The sequence below is a fragment of the Typopeltis vanoorti genome, chromosome 7 (genome assembly GCF_054136105.1).
Source record: "Typopeltis vanoorti isolate ZY-2024b chromosome 7, IOZ_Tvanoo_1.0, whole genome shotgun sequence".
NCBI classification, from domain to species: domain Eukaryota; kingdom Metazoa; phylum Arthropoda; class Arachnida; order Uropygi; family Thelyphonidae; genus Typopeltis; species Typopeltis vanoorti.
Genome location: NC_143555.1, coordinates 3,559,568 through 3,580,998, shown reverse-complemented (window position 1 = coordinate 3,580,998; position 21,431 = coordinate 3,559,568). Strand labels below are relative to the sequence as shown.

At 36.5% G+C, this 21,431-nt stretch overlaps 1 protein-coding gene across 1 annotated transcript in view; it reads left to right on the top strand.

Moving 5' to 3' along the window:
• The window catches only part of LOC150104452 (microsomal triglyceride transfer protein large subunit-like), a 278,438-nt gene that overhangs the window by 34,654 nt on the left and 222,353 nt on the right, over nucleotides 1-21,431 (top strand). Inside the window, exon 3 of the mRNA XM_090395154.1 lies at nucleotides 12,312-12,533. Coding sequence (XP_090251280.1) covers nucleotides 12,312-12,533 — 222 coding nt within the window. The remainder of the gene's footprint in view (nucleotides 1-12,311; nucleotides 12,534-21,431) is intronic.

The following is a 21,431-nucleotide window of genomic DNA, read 5'->3' as shown; positions in this document are numbered from 1 at the left end:
AAAGAAAGGAGATATATATATATATATACACACACGGTCGAGTTTCTTTTTATGTGATAGATACGTTCCACAGAAAACCACATAAAAAATTGCACAAAAAAGACCTAACTTATGGCAAAAAATTAAATTAAGGATATGTTCCATAATTGTTTAAAACTGCATAAAACCGAAGCAATGAATTAAAATAAACCTAAAATTGCATAAAAAGTTTATAAAGATTCAGGAAAATAAGAATGCCTAAGTTTTTTTTAAAGCTTTATTCATTTAATTTTATTGAAAAGTAAAAATTTTTTTTACATTTTTTTTCATCAGAATTATCGTCGCTATTAGACAATATTCAGCAATGTTTGCAAAATCACTTTCATCACCAGAAGAGATAGTCAGTGCATCAGATTTGTATGGTAAAGGCAATGGTTCTTCACAAACAGAATTAGCTTCACCCTTGTTCTGTGTTGATTTTTTTTCTTCTGACAATGTAATCAATGATTAAACTTTGCGATGAAGATTTTACTAATTTTTTTATACAGCTCGCGTTATCCAGACATACAATTCTTCAGCTCACGTTGGTATTTAAAGGCTCGTTCAGAATTTGTGTCATTAAAAAGAAAATGATTTTCCAATTTATTGTGCAATTAAAGACTTTCTCAAATTATATTTGCAGTGCAGGTTTTTCTTCCGCTTCACTATCGTTTTCTGGATCTTCGAAAATATCTAAAGTTAATCGATATCCACTAATATCATCGTCACTTAAGATGTTATCTACAAGCAATTCATCTACATCATTCTGGCTAAATGTATCAAAACCTTCTCCACCAATTTCACTTGCCAAAGTAATGATTTCAGCTGATAATGTAGATGTTTGAATAGTTGCACTGTTTGCAACATATCCAGGCCAAGCTGCTCTCCAGCAGGCATTAAAGTTTGTGGTCTTATTTCAGTCTTTCAGTTACTGTTAATGATTCATTTTCTAGTTTATCCAATATAAATTGAAACTGTGCTTAACAGAATATTTTTTAAAAGTAGCAATTCTGCCTTGATCTAATGGCTGAATAATGCTTGTTGTATTGGGTGGAAAAAAAACATTACCTGCACATTTGGATGTTCTAAATGCGAATGACTTGGTACATTGTCAACAATTAATAAAACTAATGAAAACTACCTACAAAACATAATTCGCTTTTTTTGGTCTATAACCAGTTTTACCCATACTAGTACTCATCTGTAACTTCTCCATACTTGCTCTTATCTGCTCACTCTTACTTACCTTTTGTCCCATATTTCTCCAGAATCAGCCACTTTCCCATGTATTCTAAGCAATCTCCATTCCTATGCTGACCATCCCCATCTATGCATTCATTAGTTTTCGGGCTGGTAAGTATGACAAGCTTAGGAGCTGGATTGGTAAAGTGCCATGGCATGTACAACTGCAAGGGCTAGAAGTTGATAGTGCATGGGAGGCGATTAAAAAGTGTTTGCATGAAGCATTGGCTGACTGTACACCTAGAGTCCGAATAATAAATCAAGTAGGAGTTAAATGGTTGAATAACACCATTAAGCTTGAGCTGCAAAAAAAGAAACAACTGTGGAGGGAATTTAAGGAGAAAGGTGACTGGCAGGCACATGAACAGTATAAAGCCCAGGCCAGAAGGGTAACGAGTGTGGTAAGAAAAGCAAAAAAGATTACGAAAGAACATTGACCATGCAGGCTAAAGAGAATCCTAAACAGTTTTTCGATATGTTGCAAGTAAAAGAAAAAACGTATATGGCAGAATGATTTTAAAGAATGCCGATGGTAGGGAGGTAACTGAATCAGTTGATATAGTTGAATTACTGAGCGAGCACTTTGCAAGAGTATATCATCCAGGTGGTGACATTGCAGAAATGAATGAACCAATAGATTATACGGGAATTGTGGTGAATGAGGTGGAGGTGAGTAGTCTATTGCACAACCTCAATGTCAATACATCTGTGGGATTGGATGGTATACCAGCTCGAGTCGTACGTGAAGCGGCTAAAGAATTGTCAGTACCCTTGACCATTTTGTTTAATCTGAGTCTTGGATCTGGGTTAGTCCTGAGGGGGTGGATAGAGGGGAAAATTGGTGGATAGGAGGTTCTAAGACTACTGTTGTAAATTACTGACGGATTAGCATATCAGGAATCGTTTTCAAGGTCTGGTCTTGGAGAAACTAGTCGAAAAGAATACAGGATTGGATAGATGAAAATGGGATACTGTATGGGGGAGCAACATGGTTTTGTGAAGGTAGATCATGCCTCAGTAACTTGCTCACGTTTTATAACACAGTGACGGCTGAACTGGATAAGGGTAATGGGTTTACAGTGATTCTACTGGACCTTGCCAAGGCCTTTGACAAGATACCACATGGAACTTTAATCAGTAAACTGGAGCAGATGGGGATGGATATAGGGTTGGTGAGATGGATAGGAGGGTGGTTGATGGAGAGATACCATAGAGTGGTTTATTCAGAAGTAGGGTCCAAAAGATGGCTTGTGACTAGTGGTGTGCTTAAGGGTTCTGTTCTTGGACCACTACTTTTCAATTTGTTCATTAACGATATAGGAAAGGATCTGAGAGGAAGTGTTCACTTGTTTGCTGATGATGCAAAGTTGGGTAGAGCAATTGAGTGCACAGGATGTCAAAATTTTGCAGGATGATTTGGATAGTTTGGAGGACTGGGCGAGGGAAAATGGATGTCTATTTAATGTGGCAAAGTGTAAGGTTATGCATTTTGGAGTGAAAAGATTAGCAGCAGTATATCACATTGGTGGAACCATGCTCCTGGAGATTGATGAGGCCAGGGATTTGGGAGTGTTGGTGGATTGGGAGTTGAAGTTTAGGGAGCACATTGCAAAAGTGGCTAAATCAGCTCATCAAATCACTTGGTTACTGAAAAATACTTTAACAAGCAGAGACAAACAAGTTATTGTTCCTCTATATCGAGCCGTGATAAGACCCTATCTGGACTTGATATGGGTGCCAGGGTTTCTTCTTGATGGGGAGGAGGTGGAGAGGATCCAGAGACAAGTGACCAAGATGGTGGCAGGTCTGTGGAATGAACCTTATGAGAACAGATTGAAGATTTATGGGTTGCAAAAATTGGTTGATAGGCGGAAAAGGGGTGATATGATTGAGACATTCAAATTACTAAAGGGTTTCTATAAGATTAATCCAGAAGATATTTTTGAGAATAGGACTGGTGGTGAGAGGACTAGGGGCCATACATGGAAACTGGGCAAGAATGTGGTTAACAACGGTGTTAGAGCTAGGTTTTTTACTTGGATAGTGGTAAATGAGTGGAATAAGCTGCCAGAGTCTGTTGTGGGTGCTATGACCATGAACGAGTTCAAGGCGAGGTATGATAGATACTGTGCGAGTGTCAAATAATTGTTCTTGACATGATGTTAGGGCCTCCCTCGATGAGTCTGTCGACTCCTTGGAGTTGCCCGAAATAATAATAATAATTACTGCTTCCGGAATCCACTTTCCTTATACTGTCTCTCCCTAACTTCTGTTTCCTTCCCAACTTGTATTCCTATTCTTGAATTCTCATCTCTTGCACTACTCTCCTCTCTATTCATAAACATTTTGGCCTCACCTGGTTCACTCTCTCCTTCATTTACATCACTTCTGATATTTGTTAATATCTGATGTAATGAGTGATGTTCACAACACTGATTACACTTATAACTGATTAACACCAAACTTATTTAAATATAATCCATCTCTTTTATACAATTCCATTCAACCCTCAAATGCATTCTACACATCAACAAACAGCACTCCTTTTTCCTTGCACAGCTTTGCTAGCATATATTCATAATTTTTGCTTACTATCTCAGCTTATCATTATTATACATGTGCTACACACCAAGTACTCTTCCTTCCACACAGTTGTCTCCCACATTCCTCAAATAATTTCCTAATATCCATCCTCACATTCCCATTCTGCTCAATGAAATCATCCATTTCTACTGCCATTACTAACTCTCTCACATTTACATTTCATTTTCAGAGCATTAATCTCCTTGTTTATCTCCCCCTCTTGGGAAACTGACCTTGTTTACCTCCTCATCCTCCCTACCTTTTTTAAATGGAATCTTCCTATAGTGCTATTCTTGAATCATTTGCAACTTCTTTTTCTCCACTTTCATTCTTTCACACTCTCATTCTTATCCACCACCATACATCTAAGATCATTTCTCATCTTAATAATTTCATTTTTCAATTTTTGCATTCCAGCAATCGTGTGCTCTTTCATGGTAATCGCTCCAAATTTTGCTCCATCAGGCAGACTTTCTTCTATTCTGCAGTCATGTCCACTTTTACTCAGTCAGGCTCACTTTGATTTCTGCAGTCACACTCAGTCTTTTCAATCGTTTCTATATTCACAATCACATTCTCTGGACTTGTATTCTCTTGCTCACCCTTTAGGCTAATATCATTCTCAGTCTTATGCCTATTACTGCCATTTCTCTAATATTTTTCTTCTCATTCTAGATTTCATTTAAATTATAGTTACCCATTAATATGTTGAATTTTCTCTAGTCCTTTATCCTCTCACTTCTCTTATTTATTCTGTCAAACACACCTCATTCACGCACACATTACACTCTTGACAATGATCCATCTTAGAAAAATCAACATCACTCACAACACTATGTTTTTTGCACTATGCACTTTTGCCTTTGTTAACTATATTGCACAAAATTCACTACAAAACCTACTAACAACCCCAATAATTACTACATATTCAGTCAGTATCACTAATACATTTTTGGTGAAGGGTATGCAATTTGTCAAAAATATGACAAAGAATAACTACTTAACTCTGCTCCAGCTTTTATTTCAACTATCTTCAAAGTAGTTGATACAAGTACTTTGAAGTTATATCAATTTAATGTTGCACAGTGTATAGTTATTCATTTTGGGATTAAAATATTACTAGCTGTGTATTATGATGAAATTGTATTCATTCTACTTTTTTTGCTGAAGTTTATGAGCTATTATCAGCAATACCCATCTTCCTTTTCATTCTTTTCTCTGTCTTTACTGAAAATTTCTCATATTCCCTCACATTCTGTCCCACTATCTATATCATATTCTCTAGGCAGTGTGCTTAAGTTTTTTCTAATAACTTTCAGCTAAGAACCAATGCCCCCAATCCTTTCCCCTGTTCTGAATGGTCCTGGCATTAGTGAACATAAAATGCAATAGTTACCTAGACCCACAACTATCATTACACTTTATATTAATTCCCATTGCTAGTTTCCCTAATACCTCTAGTCATCAAATTCCTGACTTGTACCCTCAAGAGGTGTGTAGGATATTATGATATAGTACTACATGAAAAACTTACAGTATTACTAACTTTCTATCAACAATTTTCCTCCAATCAATCTGTTATGTCAAGACTCCAACATTATCAGATCTTATATTTCTGTCTTCTAATGCATTTTTTACTGTATCAATCCACCTATATCTTGGCCTTCCTTTGGGTCTTTTTCCTGCCAACCTGGCAGAGAACACTTGTTTTGCTAATCTTTGCTCTCCCATTCTGTTTAAGTGACCATACCACCTGAGATTAGCTGTGCTAACACATTCCTGAATGCTAACAAGGTCAAGTTCTTTCCTAATCTCTTTGTTTTAATGATGTTGCTATTGATGCCATCTGTTCATGTCCTTAACTTTCTCAGGACTCTCATATCTGTGGTCTCCAGTCTTTGGTTAAGTGTTTTACTTCTAACCCAGCTCTCAGATCCATAAGTTAAAACTGGTTTGAACACTGTCTTGTGTACAGCTAATTTAGTGTTTTGACTAATTTCTCTTATTTCATAAATTTTTTTCATTTGACTTCCTACCATACTAGCTTTGTTGATCCTGTTGTCTATTTCCATATTTAATTTATCATTTTCACTAAAAATTGTGCCTAAGTAGCTGAAGTGTTTTACTGGTTCTATAGGTTTGCCATTCAATAGGAAGTTGATATTTTCATTGTCTTTGTCTTGCTATTGCTGATTTTCATACCAAATTCATTACAACAGTTATTCAATTTAGTCGGGGAATCTTGCAGACTTGTACGGGATTTATTTAGAAGTATAACATCATCTGCATGTAGTGAGGAGCTGAGATTAACATCTCCAATTTTGACATCAGGTTTAATGCCACTTCCCTTCATAATGATATATATAGAAAATGAATATACAGTTAGATTTAACCAGATTTAATATCGAACCATCTTCCTTCAATTCTAACTGCTGACTTGCAACTCAAACACAGTATTGCTTGATATAATGCCCTATTGACACCATATAGCTTTTCCCTTGGCACTTTGTCATATGCCTTTTGCAGGTCTACAAAACTTAAATACAGATCTTTGCTATTATTATTCAGGCCTCCATGGAGTCAAAAGACTCTTTGTGGGAGGTCCTTCTTAGAAAACAGTCTATCATACCACTGCTTGAATTTGACCATTGACCATTCTTGCTCCCACCACTCTATAAGGCAATGCATTCGATGGTTTAACCACCCTCCATGCAAAGAAACTGCTCCTCAACCTCTTGCTCTAAGCTTCCTTTTGTAATTTCCAGGGATGGCACCTTGTCATTGCTCCTTCCCACTGTTCAGCCAATCGAAAGAACTTCCCAGTGTCAACCCTGTAACCACCTCTTAACAGTTTAAAAGTCTCAATCATCACCTCTCCTTCTATCTACCAAACTCTGCAGTCCACATTCCCTCAGCCAATCCTCATAACTAACATTGTACAGTCCTGAAACCATCTTCGTTATCTGCTTCTTTATCCTTTCCACAGTTAATTTATCTTCTTCAGATCCTGAGGACCAAATTTGAGAACAGTAGTCTAAGTGTGATCTGATCTGGGTCTTATACAATAGAACGATAACTCTTATCTCTGCAGGTCAGAGTCTTTCTCAGTATTGCAGCACTCCTCTGGGTTACCTTCATCATCTTTGCAATATGTCCCCTGAATTTCACTTTTTTATCAATCATCACCCCAGATCTCTTGTCTCCCTTACTTCCTCCATTACAGCTCCTTCAGTCGAATATGCAGGTTCCCATCAATGTATCCCAGACCTCAACTTTACATTTTGCTACATTAAACCGATACCCCCATTTATTTACCCATCTGTCTAGTTTATTCAAACTCCTCGGGTGGGGCTGCGACACATCTGCACTATTATTAATAACCCTTCCCAGCATCATATCATCATATTCCAGTTTTGTCTTCCTGACAATACCAGTCACTCTCCTGGCCTGAGTCTTATATTCTTCATGCATCTTCTCCCCACCCCTCTCCTTATATCTCTTCCATAATCTCTTTTTCACCTGCTGTTCTTGTTTGATATTGTTTGTCATCCACTTTACACCATATTGTGTCTTGTTCTTCACTCGTGGAATACAGCTTACTAATGCTGCTAAGAAATATTCCTTCACAATTTCCCAGGCACTAATGATATCCCAGCCTTCAAATTCTGCCCTCCATGGAATGCCCTAAGTTGATATCTAAGACTATTATAATCACCTGCCTTATCATTCCACATATGTTCTCCTTTCTTTGATACTCCTGTATGTCTATTCATTCTTCCTATTCAAAATCACATGCTCACTCTCTCCAACTGGGGGGAGAGAGAGAGATGTGATCTCAGTTATTATCAGCTCTTTTGGTGCTATGACAAAATCCAAAACTCTTGAACCTCTTATTCTCTCTATTACATATTGAGTAAGAGATTTGTCCTTCAATAATTCTAGAAATTCCATTCCCTTATTACTACCTGCATTTTCCTCTTCCCAATTTATACTGCTATAGATTAAAATCTCCCATAACAATCATTTTTTCTTGCCAAGCTCAACTGCCTAAACATCTCCTGCTCCTCACCCTCTGTGCTCCTTGACTTGTAGCAATACTCTACTGAATATCCTGTTTTGCCCATCTCTACCTCATACCATATGCTTTTAAAACCATTAGTGTCACTTCCCTCCAAAGCCTCCACGTTTAGAGGACACAAGTCATAACTTATCATAAGCAGTAGTCCAAAACTGCGTTTTCTCTTCCCATCCTGCTGTAAAATGCTGTACCCTGCTGCTTCTATTCCTGTTATTATATCATCTTCCATCAACCACGTCTCCAAGATCCCAATAATCTTTGGCCAAGCTAATGCTATCAGTGCCACCAGTTCATCTTTTTTATTCCAGATACTCCTGGCTTTAGTATAAAGCATAAAAAATGTCACTGTTTCTATACCTATCATTATCCCCTCCTGACTCCACTGGACTCAGCATTACCTGATGTCGTCCCCCAAGCACCCATTCCCACAAGAGGCTACTCCTGCTACCATCCACCCTGGGAGTTCTAGTTTCCCTGCATTGACACACTGACTCATTCAGAAAACATCAATCTCTCCAGATGTCTATGTCCTCATTCAAATGCAAGTGGTCTCTCGCATACAGTTCCTTTCTGTTCTCAAATGCTCTCCAAGCATCCACATATTCCAGTCCTCTCTTCTGACACATTCTGGCTATAATGCTCTTCATTATTACTGCCCTTCTGCTCATCTTGTCATTATCATACCTGAGTAACACACACACACACACACACACACATACACACACACACACACACACACAATCTTTCCTCTCTGCATTTTTTTTTTGTACAACCTCGAGCATAAATCTCAGATCTCTCTCTCTCACCACCCGATTTACACTGCCTCTCAAGTAATTCATGCCCACAATCACAATCATCTCATCCACCCTTTCACTCTGCTTAACTGCCATAGCCACACTTCCTGTCGTTCCTCCATGCAAAAACTCTTCTGGCATCCTATCTTGCACATCACATCCTTTCTTGCAAATATATTACCATGATTTCTTAATTATTGTTTGTAAAGTGAAAATCTGATCTTGACAGCCTCTCTTTGGCCTGAATCCAGCTTGTTCTTCACCAAGGTTCTTCCCTTCCACAATCCTTCTCAATCGTTTCTCAAGTATGCTTGCATAAATCTTACCAGGAACATTCAATAGGGAAATACTTCTGTAATTCTCACATTCAGTTTTATTTCCCTTTTTATATATAGGTACTATGAGAGTTCTACTCCAATCATCTGGAATTCTTCCCTGTGTCCAGGCCTTCTGAATTATACAGTGCAGCCACTGTAAGGCGTTTATACCTCTATACTTAAGCATTTCTTGTCAGATATCTACTCCAGCTGCGTTTACACTTTTTTCATTTCAGGATTTTGATAGCTTTTTCTACTTCATGTATGAATATGTATTCCTGATTGCATGCCTGTTGAGTGTTTTTTACCACAGTGCTGTCATTGTTTCATTTAGCAATTTTTTGAAGTAATTACTTCATACATTAAGGATATCTTTTTTCTCCATTTTCATTTCATCTTTATCATCTCTAATTCCTTTTACAGCACTCTTTTCTTTATTTCTGAGCTTTTTCAACAGCCTCCAGAATATCTTTTCACCTTCCTGATATTTATTTTCTATGTTCTTACCAAAGTCTTCCCATGACTTTTGTTTAGGTAGTTTCACAGAGTGAAACACAGTGCTAATTTCATACAGTGTTTAGCTTTCTTAGATTTGTCTCTGTATTCTCCAAGAGCACAAGCTGACTTATTTTCCAGGAATTATCGTTATGCTTTTTTTTCCCCCTTCCTGTTTAACTTACTGTGTCCACCATGTAGTTCTGATTTTTCTATCCTTGCAGAAAACCTCCCACATGCCTCTTTGAATCAATGTTTTCTTCAGGGCTTGCCACTGAATCTCTGAGGTTTGCTTCCAGTTCTCATACTCCTTCATTATTTTTTTGAGTAATGTTTGTGTATTTTATTCTATAGTTCACATCTGAGAGCTGCTCAACTTTTATTTGCTTTATAACTTTCTTACATATTCTTCTTTTTAATATGAAATTCAGTTTTATCCTGCTCAAGACTAAATGGTGGTCATTTCAAATGCTCTCTATCCTCTAGTGTCTTGCACCAGTGAGAAAACATCTCTATCAACAATAACATAGTCAATGAGACTTTTCTTATTCCTTGCTTCTTCTCTCCATGTGAATTTGTGCACATTTTTATGTTGGAACATTGTGTTAGTAATAACCAGTCCATGTCCTGAGCAGAAATCCAACATGTATTTCCATTATTATTATTAGTTTTGCTCTTTTCTCCAGAGTTTCCAAAAATATTTTTGTATGTCTGACAATCATTTCCTACTCTGCTATTTAGATCTCTAACACGGACCAACTTTTCCTTTTTCATTGTGTTAGTTGCTTTCTCTAAAGTCTCAAATTCCTCCACTTCTTCCTTAGTAGAACCTTCTGTCTGGCACAAATAAGTCTCATTGTCCAGTTCCCCATTCTGATAAAATTGCCCACATCACTCTACTTGATATTGCCTGCCATTCAAGATTAGCCTCATATTTAGTGTTGAATACTGTAGCAAATCCTTTTTTTCCCTGATTGTTATTGTTTGAATATAACATTTTGTATTTATTGCTTAGAAAGATTTCACCAGTTTTTTTGTTTCAGTCATCCTTATCATATCAATCTGGTACTTATCCAGTTCTGCTAGTTCCATTTCTTTGCCATTCAGACTTCTTATTTCGATTCTACCGATCTTGAATTCTGGTGATATTGAGTTAGGTGGTGCTGTTTTAGGATTGTTCCAGTAGCTTAGTTTTTTGCTGCTTACCCTGGTTCCCTGGTGAAAACAATGGGGACTTTGTCTAACGGGCAACACTACAGCCGGTATGAAATTCTGTCATGTTGTACCATCATTTTAAATTGTGGTTTAAGCCAATAAGAATACAATTCAGTCTGCTAAATCCCAAATTGCTAGCCCATCCTTCTTCCTGTAGTATCTAGGTAGATACTTAACATGGTATACCATGAGAAGGTGAGGATTGTACATTAGGTCAGAAGCCTTGGTTGTTCTGTGCATTCCTTTTAAAGACTATGTGGAGATCTCCTCTCAGTTATACAGCTTTGACCCTTAATCACCAATAGCTCTAGCTTCCCTGATTTTTCACTTCTAATCTCACTCCATCCAACAGTACTTCCAGACTATGAAAAAGTGCTGTTGAATGGAGTGAGATTAGAAGTGAGTCTAATTTGGTGTTCAGAGTCTAACACTCTGAACACCAAATCCATTCAAGTGCAAACCATCTTTGAGTCCTTTCATCCATCGAATTCATTCTACATTATTATAGAGCATAGCCTATATATTGACTCATTCACAGTCATGTCAGGAGACTCATTCTTTATCACTACTTTTAGTAACTGTTTTATGCCCTCCCTAATACCATGCCTGTCTCCTTTCAAATCATTAATTCCTGTCTAAACAACTTTTTCTTTGTCTTCTGCATCCTAATAGCCTCATTAATATTTTTAATCTTCACACCTAGGAAGAATATTTGTCATGCTCTCGTCAAGCACTGCTCTTATCATGAAATCGCCATTCAAAGACTTTCTGCTTACTTTTCCTTTCTTGCTTAGTTTAGCATTCCTTTTTCTTTTCTCTCATCTATTTTTCTTCATTTCTTTTTGTTCTCAGCTGTACCACTTGCTAAATGTTCCTGTATTTGCTCAAGCTCTCACTTTGTTCTATGAAAGATTCCATGTGAGCTCTCTCTCTCATTATAGCCAATTAATTTTTCATATCATTCATACTACTACTACTCTTGTGATCATCACTTTCTCTTAATCCTATCCATCTATCCACTGCTTACATTTTTGCACCTATTCCCTGTTACATATCTACTGCTCCACTCACTCTCCACAGAACCCACACTTCCAGTACTCGCTTTCATAACACTTACTTGCAAATGAAAGTCCTTTCACTTTTGGTAAAGAATACATTAAAAGATATTAGACTTTCATTGAAAATGGTCTTTATGCTTCTTAGCAAACTTCCTGTATTTGGTACAACTGAGTGGGGCACTCATTCTTTTTAAACTTAAGTTTAAAAATTATTGAACACCAAATTCAATCAGTTGCTGGTAAATAATGTTAAACATGAAGAAATGCAGTTAATAAATTCTAATAACACAAGCACTGAAAACAAAGGTGCTGTGCAAAAAAAAAAAAAAATTGATCATGTACTTCTAACTAGATGTGGACCAAGTAATTAGATTGTCAAGATGTGTTTTGTACAGTTATGATATGGATATCAGATGTGGGGGTGTATGTTTTGTAACTTAATGTATTTATTTAATGTATTTGATATTTTTATTAACAGATATATAAAATTTAGTTTCTTTGTTTCACGCAGTTATTCAATCCAAAACTTCATGTGTCTAAGTCATCTGGATCTTTTAAGGAGCATGCTTCAACTTTAGATAGTTTCAAAAGTTTACCCATATATATTACACTAAAAAATGGGAAAGTAGAAAAATTATTTATGATACCTGATGAAGATATAACAATTTCAAATATGAAAAAAGGAATTGCCAGTTTACTTCAGTTTCAATTACAGTCTGGAAAATTCTCTGAAGTAAGTTAATATTTGAAATCTCTTAAATGTAAATTTATAACGAGGATGCTTTAAATATTGATTCTGTAGTGATAAAATAGGTAACAGTTATTTTGCACAGGAGCACTTATTTTCTATGATTATAGTGTTCCCCATCTGTCAGCAATATTACATGAATGGTTAGATCAGCGTTTCTCAACCTTTTTGCCCTTGCGGAACCCTTGAAATAATATCCACATTGCAGGAACTCCTACATAATAATTATTATATATCATTATTAGTATCTTTCTTTATTATTTATGAATTTAAAGACCGTGAGCAAAACAAATAAGTGCTATAATAACTTTATCATTTATTTGTAATTTTCAAAATAATAAGATAAATCAAAGTAAAATGTCATAAACAAAAATATGTCCAAAGAATTGTTATTTTTGAAACAAATATGAATAATAAAGTTTAATTTTCTAATGTGAAACCTATGCTTGTCTTTTGGTACACAAATACTTAATATTTTAGATAAACAAACATGGATTTCATCTTCACCAGAAAGGAGATGATTTCTGTCTTTGCTCTTAATACTTGTCACACAAGAAAAAGTTTGCTCACGCATGTAAGATGTTGAAAACTGCAGCAATATATTTATTGCTTTCCTATGAACAGTAGAATGTGACCATGAGGTGATTACCTGAGTTGTTGCCAGCAGTGTGAAGACCTCTGTGAGAAGAGGGTATCTGTGGAATTACAAGGGGGGGGGGTGATTATGAAGAGCTCAGGAGACAGTTTGTGGGTGTAGCATGAAATGAGGAGTTATCTGGAAAAGAGATCAATGCAGCTTGGAGGATTTTCAAAAACTGTCTAATAGATTCAATGTCTAAATTTATTCCAAGGGTGAGAAGGTTAAATAAGGTAGGTGTGAGATGGATGAATAAAGAGATTAAGCATGCGATACACAGAAAAAGGGCATTGTAGAGGCACCATAAGAGAAGTGGAAATAACCAATTTCATGTGGTCTACAAAGACCAGGCAAGGAGGGTGACTTGGTTGGTGAGAGTAGCTAAAGAGAGGTAATGAATTTATTCATTACCACTCTTTAGAGGTAAGATTTGTTGATTCTGTTGTCTATTTCTATATTTCATTTACCATCTTCAGTAAAAATCGTGCCTAAGTAGCTGAAATGTTTCACTTGTTCCACAGGTTCCCCGTTCACAACACAGTTGACATTTTCAATGATTCTGCCTATTTTCATTGTCTTTGTCTTTTTATTGCTGACCTTCATACCATATTTATTACAATAGCTATTCATTCAATTTAGTCAGAGAATCTTGCAGACTTGTAGCGGATTTATTTAGAAGTATAACATCATCCGCATAAAGCAAAGAGCTGACATTAATATCTCCAATTTTGATATCACGTTTAATACCACTTTCCTTCACAATGTGATCCATATAGATAATGAATAACAGAGGGGATAATGTACATCCTTGTCTCACACCAGATTTAATATTAAACCATCTTCCTGTACTTCAATTCTAACAGCTGACTTACAACTCAAATAAAGACTAAGTATTGCTTGATATGATGCCCCATTGACACCATATAACTGTAGCGTATTGAATAGCTTCTCTGTAGGCACCTTGTCATATGCCTTTTCCAAATCAACAAAACTTAAATACAGATCTTTCTTATATTCCCATGCTTTCTCGACTATTTGTCGTAAAGTGAAGATCTGATCCTGACAGCCACTATTTGGCCTGAATCCAGCTTGTTCTTCACCAAGCTTTTCTTCCACAATTCTTATCAACCGTTTCTCAAGTATACTTGCATAGATCTTGCCAGGAACACTCAGTAGGGAAATACCCTGTAATTCTCACATTCAGTTTTATTTCCCTTTTTTATATATGGGTACTATGAGAGCTCTACTCCAAACATCGGGAATTCGTCCCTCTGTCCAGGGGCTTTCTGAACTATGCAGTGCAGCCACTGTAAGACTCTTATACTACCATACTTCAGCATTTCTGGTCGAATATCATCTACTCCTGCTGCCTTTCCACATTTCAAGCCTTTGATGGCTTTTTCTACTTCAAGTATGGATATATATTCCTGACTGCATGCCTGGTCAGTGTTTTTTACCACTGTGCTGTCATCACTGCTTGTTTCATTTAGCAGTTTTTCAAAGTAATTACTCCATACTTCAAGGATATCTTTTTCTCTCGTTTTCATGTCACCTTTATCATCTCTAACTCCTTTTACAGCACTCTTTCCTCCATTCCTAAGCTTCTTCAACAACCTCCAGAATATTTTGCCACCTTCTTGATGTTTATTTTCTATATTCTTGCCAAAGTCCTCCCATGACTTTTGTTTAGCTAGTTTTACACAGTGTTTAGCATTCTTGCATTTGTCTGTATTGTCTAAGAGCACAAGCTGACTTATTTGCCAGGAACTTTTGATATGCTTTCTTCTTTTCCTTCACTGCCTCTTTAACTTCCTGTGTCCACCAGGGAGTTCTGATTTTTTTTATCCTTGCAGACAACCTCACCACATGCCTCTCTGGCAGAATCAATCAATGTTTTCTTCAGTTTGCCACTGAATCTCTAAGGTTTCATTCCTGTTCTCAAACTCTTTCATTTTTTCTTCAGTAATCTTTGTGTATTTTAGTCTACAGTTCACATCTTAGAGCTGCTCAACTTTTATTCGCTTTAAAACTGTCTTACATGTTATTCTTTTCAATATGAAATTCAATTTTATCCTGCTCCAGACTAAATAGTGATCACTTCCAATTTCAAATCTTCTGTACACTCTGGTGTCCTGCACCAGGGAGAAAACATCACTATCAACAATAACATAGTCAATGAGACTTTTCTTATTCCTTGGCTCTTCTCTCCATGTGAATTTGTGCACATTTTTATGTTGGAACATGGTGTTAGTAATAACCAGTCCATGTAATGAGCAGAAATCCAACAGATATTTGCAATTATTAGCTTTGCTCTTTTCTCCACATTTTCCCAAAATATTTTTGTATGTCTCACAATCATTTCCTACTCTGCTATTTAGATCCCCAACAAGGACCAACTTTTCCTTTTTCATTGTGTCAGTTGCTTTTTCTAAAGCCTCAAAAAATTCCTCCACTTCTACCTTAGTAGAACCTTCTGTGGGATCATAGGCACAAATAAGTCTCATTCTCCAGTTCATCATTCTCATATTTGCCCACATTACTCTACTTGCGAATGACTGCCATTTAAGAAGATTAGCCTCATATTTTGTGTTGAATACTATGGCTACTCCTTCTTTTCCTTGATTGTCATTGCCTGTATATAACATTTTGTATTTATTGTTCAGAAAGATCTCACCAGTTTTTGTCTTTTTTTGTTTCAGTCACCCCTATTATGTCGATCTAGTACTTATCTAATTCCTCAGCTAGCTCCATTTCTTTGCCATTCAGGCTTCTTATGTTGATAGTACCGATCTTTAACTCTGGTGATGTTGAGTTGGGGGTGTGTTTTCAGATTTGTTCCAGTAGCTGATTTTTCGCTGTTCGCCCTGGTTCCCTGGCGAAAACAACGGGGGCCTTGTTTAACCGGGCAACGCCCCATCCGGCATGAAATTTTGTCATGTCGTACTGTTGGATCCTACTTCTTCTTAATCTATACTTTGGATCCGACATGATCACTATTACGATGTTCTTAACTAATTGATAAGTTGTAAGTTGATTTCTAATTCAACTATAAAGAAAATTTATATTTAAAGACTGCACCACTTTACATCTGAATGAGTTCAAAAACTGAAGATAAACCAACTCACAACTATCACTCCTTCTTGATGTTAATATTATATATACTGGCCGAGTATATTTGACTTGTTTAATTTACCCGCATTGGTTCGAATATTTTATGAATGGTGCAGTGAAAGAGATTCAGGCAAAATACAACTTTAGATAAACAAAAACAAACATTTAATTTTAAAATCACAAATTATACACTTATGATCAAAATATTAAATAAGTTGTTATAAACACTTCAGCCTTTCTGATAATAAAGTCATGCAAACTTAGACAATGGTAATTCTGTTATCTGTAATACAGTCTTCTCACAGTTCTTTAAGTTCTAAATACAATAAAATTGCAGTGACACCACTTTACAAGCAAACACCTTTAAATTTACACTTCAGCTAATTTCCGAAATAGTTACTGTTAGTATAGGGAAATTCTAGGATGAAACTCGCACACTTCTCTGTATAGGAATATTAATCCACGCGTATTAATGGTTGGAATAATCTTACCGATAATCTTCTATCTTCATCTACTTATACATTTACACCTTTTACAACTGTAAACACTTTAAACAGTACACTGCACTCATTAAATAATTTCTTCTAAGAAATAACTGAATTTATCATCCGTCACAATACACATAAACAAATGTTGTTGCATAAAGTACTACTGATCACTAATGAAATAATGGAATACACAATTCCTTAACTTTAGGTTTTATATGCACAGTTGTTCATTCCTCTGGCATTTGATTAATTCTTTAGGCACTATAATTCTAAGCACAGCTAACGGTAAACTTCAATTTTTACAGCCTCTACTATTCTAGTAACTCCGTGCTTTATTTAAATATTCTGTGTGTCCTTGACAGGTCGGCCCTGAAATTAAATCTCAACTCAAGTAATCGCTAGTCTATTCGTAATCACTTAGCTATCTTCTGTAGCTTTATTTGTTATTCCGAAACTTATAAGCTAACCTCTTCTCGACTAGTAGACTTTATTTAGCTGCTTGAGTGACTTGCCGACTCGCTATTATCGCACTGTGGTTTTCGAATGCCGAATGCTCTGATTCCAACCTAATGCCAATCCCTCTCTAATAAATCTCTAATGCTTTTCTTTTCCAGCATTCCTCGCTTTTTATATCAGTTTTTCCCGCCTAAATTCTTCTCGTGATCTCTTTAACTAATTCCTTTTTAGTAAACTTTCAGCTTTCTCCCAACGTTCTGTTCCAAAAACGTGCTCGTTCACTTACATACGTTTCCATGACAACCAAACAAAATATAATAAAATTGAAGTATTGCATAATGCTAAACTTCTACAAATAGGAATAAATAAGGAATATATACATTTCAAATAATGCGCAGTTAAATTATCAAATACAAGTTCTTATAATATTAACATAGTAATAATTAAAATAGCTTAATAATATTTAAGTCTTTTCATTATTAATACATATATCTTGATTAAATATTAGACAAAATTAAAGTAGTTATATGAATAATAAATTGTAAAATAAGTTGTTTACATTAAATAATATTTACAAGTCTAGCCTTTGTGATGGAAGATCATGTTGGATTCTGAAGCAAATAATAATTACTCTAATCTCTACATAATCAGAATCCAACAGTACCATCATTTTTTATTTTGGTTTAACCAATAAGCATACAATTTGGTTGGCTAAATCCCAAATTGCCAGCCCATCCTCATTCGTTCAGTATCCAAGTAGATACCCAACAGGGTGCACACCACGAGAAGGTGAGGATTGGACATTAGGTCAGAAGCCCTGGTCGGCTCTCCGCATTCCTTTAAAGGCTATGTGGAAGTCTCCTCTCAGTTATACAGCTTTGACCCTTAAGCATCCCCTGTCTGTACCCTGTCTTAACCGAAAATTTCACACATTTAACCACCTCCCAGGTCAAGACTCTGTGATGACTCTCACCAATAGGTGGCAACATGGTCATATTCATTAGTCAAATTCTCAGATGCTATTACTAGGTCAAACACCCTCGAACCCCTATTATTTCCATTACATGCTGTCTCAGATAGTTATCCCTCAGTAACTAAATAAAATCCAGTTCCTTCCTCACATGTATCCTCTCCTCCTTTCAATCAATGTTACTATAGTTGAAATCCCCCATAATCATTACCTTCCTTCCACTCATTTCATCAATTTTGCCTATGCATACTATCTCCACCATATATTCCATCAGTTGGTCTATAGCAGCACCCAACTGTACATTGTGTTCTGTTAGTCTCGATCTCACACCAAATAACCTCAAATGAGCTCCTTTCACTATCCTGCAATACAACTTCTATTCTCCTTGGTTGCAGTTCATCAGCTATCATCAATAATGCTTCTCCCCCCCCCCCCCATTTTATTCTCTCTGTCCCTCCTGAACACACTATACCCTACACATTCTATCCCACTAACTATATCATCTTTGTCAGCCATGTTTCACTAATGCATTTCACTAACCTGTGGCCAGGAAGAGCCAACCAAGGCCAAAATTTCTTCCTTGTTCCTAATAATCCTGGCATTAGTATACATGAAATGCAGAAGTCCATTTGTCCCACTCCTATCTTGATGCATTATACTAACTATCCCATTCTGATTTCTTGTCCTTCGTACTGGCTCGGGCACATTATAAACATTCTTATACTCAACTGCCTCACTGATGTCGCATATCCACGTCCTCCCCTCCTTAATAGTTCTAGTTTCCCTGATTTTGCACATTCACTCTCACTTCTCTCAGCAACATTTTTTCCAGTCTTTGTACACGAAATCCATTCAAATGTAAGCCATCCATCTTGTACAAATCCTTTCACCCATCAAACTCACTCCACACATCCACAAACTCCACACCACACCACACCGTCTGCATAACCTGCACATAAAGTCATTTGTGATTATGGCCCTCCTTCTAAACTCTTCTGTCATCCCGCGGCAACAGACTTGCTATCCTAACTCTGTCACTCTTTTCTTTCGCTACCTCTAATAATTGCTTGAAGTCCTCTCTCATATCAAATTTATCTCCTTTCAAATCATTTGTCCCTATGACTAATTTCTTTCACCCTCAGCTTCTGCATACTAATACTCTCACTTACATCCTTAATTTTCGCACCTGGTAAGTATGATTTGGTCAAATTCTCATCTATCACACCTCTTACTAACGAGTCACCATACAACACTCTTTCCTTCATTTCTGAAACACTCCCAATCATGCGCTTATTATTACAACCTTTCATACACTTGTTTATTTCCGTTTGCTGGGGCACTCGGGAAAGTTTTGCAGTCTCTCCAACTGCAGCTTCGCCTATGTATTACTCCGTGTAACCATGCGATCTCACTCATTACAGCTAATTTCTCATTTTTTTTCATCATTCAAACCATTTTCTCCCTCTGTATAATTACTTCCACTCTCTCTTTCATCACCGCTCTCATTGCTATTTTGTACAACATCGCAATTTACTGTCAAACACTATTTTCTCTCACATTCTGGCTTTCTTCTACAACTGTCTCATGACCTGACCCACACTGCAATTCTTCACTTTCCTTACACTTTTGGCATAGTGTCCCACCACTATCGTTATCTATCCAAACTCCAGCTTCTTTCGGGAATGCATACATACCACACGTGTCACACTTGACGAATTCCCTTACATTAAAATTAAAGTTCTTGAACAAAGATGGCGAAGTCTTGGTTGCCATTGTTTTACGTCACATTGGTGTCCTGTGCTATCAATTGTATCTTTTAAACTACTAGTTTAATTAAGGCGGAACACCAAAAATCACACATACACACCAAGCTACCAAAAACAAACAATACCACATCAAGATTAAATCAATATTACCAATTTATTCTCAAAATAATACTTATCTTTGCGGGAGCTCTCTGCAAACACTACACACTGTGTAGCCTTCTAGCAAACTATAGACTATATTTATTTGAATTAATCTGATTTTTAAGAACAGCAGCAGATTCCAAAAAATGTTTCTCTTCTAAATTTACTGTGGATTATAGTGATCTTTTTTCAATTGATTCTATGAGCTATATCCAAAGTATGGTCTACAAGGCCCAATTAACCATAGTCATGACTGCCAATATATTTTTGTTCTTTTATGTGGATGGTAGTTGATCTTCCTGTTTGCCCAAAGTAGACCAACTTTTAGGAACAAAGAACTGCATAAAGACCTGGAACTAAGAGAGGAAGTAGTTTGTCTTTTAGCGAAGCAGATAAAGATAGCTAGTTTTAAATGGTGATTAAAAGTTGCAAAAGATTGTATTTCGTTAAGATTCTGGCTATTTTTTCTGATGTGGCTCAGAACAAATAGCCAGAACCAGGTCATTGAGGAAAGGATTTATTTTTTTGATGCCATGACAACTAGATTAAAAAAAAAAGTATGGAGAATAGATTGAGGCCTCTCTTACAGCAGAACTCATCTCGCAAATCTCGTCCCCCCTCTACTTTAAAAAAACATGAAATGCCTTGTACTTATAGCATTAAAACAACTAGAATCCCACTCATTTGGCCAAGTTCATGCAAATCTTCCTGAAGGACATTAACACTAACATCACTTATTGCAACTCTCCCTAATTTTGCATAATCAGCAAACAACCAAATAGCTCTTGTCAGTCAACAGGAAGTTAGCAAGTAAGTTAAAACATAAGGGTGATCAAGAAAATAATGCTGGGAAATATCATTGGTTACCTGTCTTTTTTGGGAGGACATTGCCACAAATAACTTACTGGTATCATTGAGAGCAATCTCAAATTCATCTTTTCATTATATTATTCATTTCTATCTTCCTCAGCTGCTTGTACACCAGCTTGTCATGTGGCAATCTATCCAATGCCTCTGCAAATCCCAAGAATATCAGTGTATACAAGTCTCCTTCACCTTCATCCATAAAATGCAAGTTAATTGCTAAGAACTGCCTTCAATCATCATTCTATGAGAACCTGTGTCCATTAATGTGATGCTGCAGAAGAAGACTAACCATTGTCTTTAATATCTTAAGTATAACTACAAATGTTCTATAATTGGAAACTAATGTCCTAGACCTTAGAACATTGCAAAGGCATATGACAGAATGCTGCACAGAAATCTTATGTAAATGGATTCAATATGGATGAATATGAAGCTGGTGATATGGAT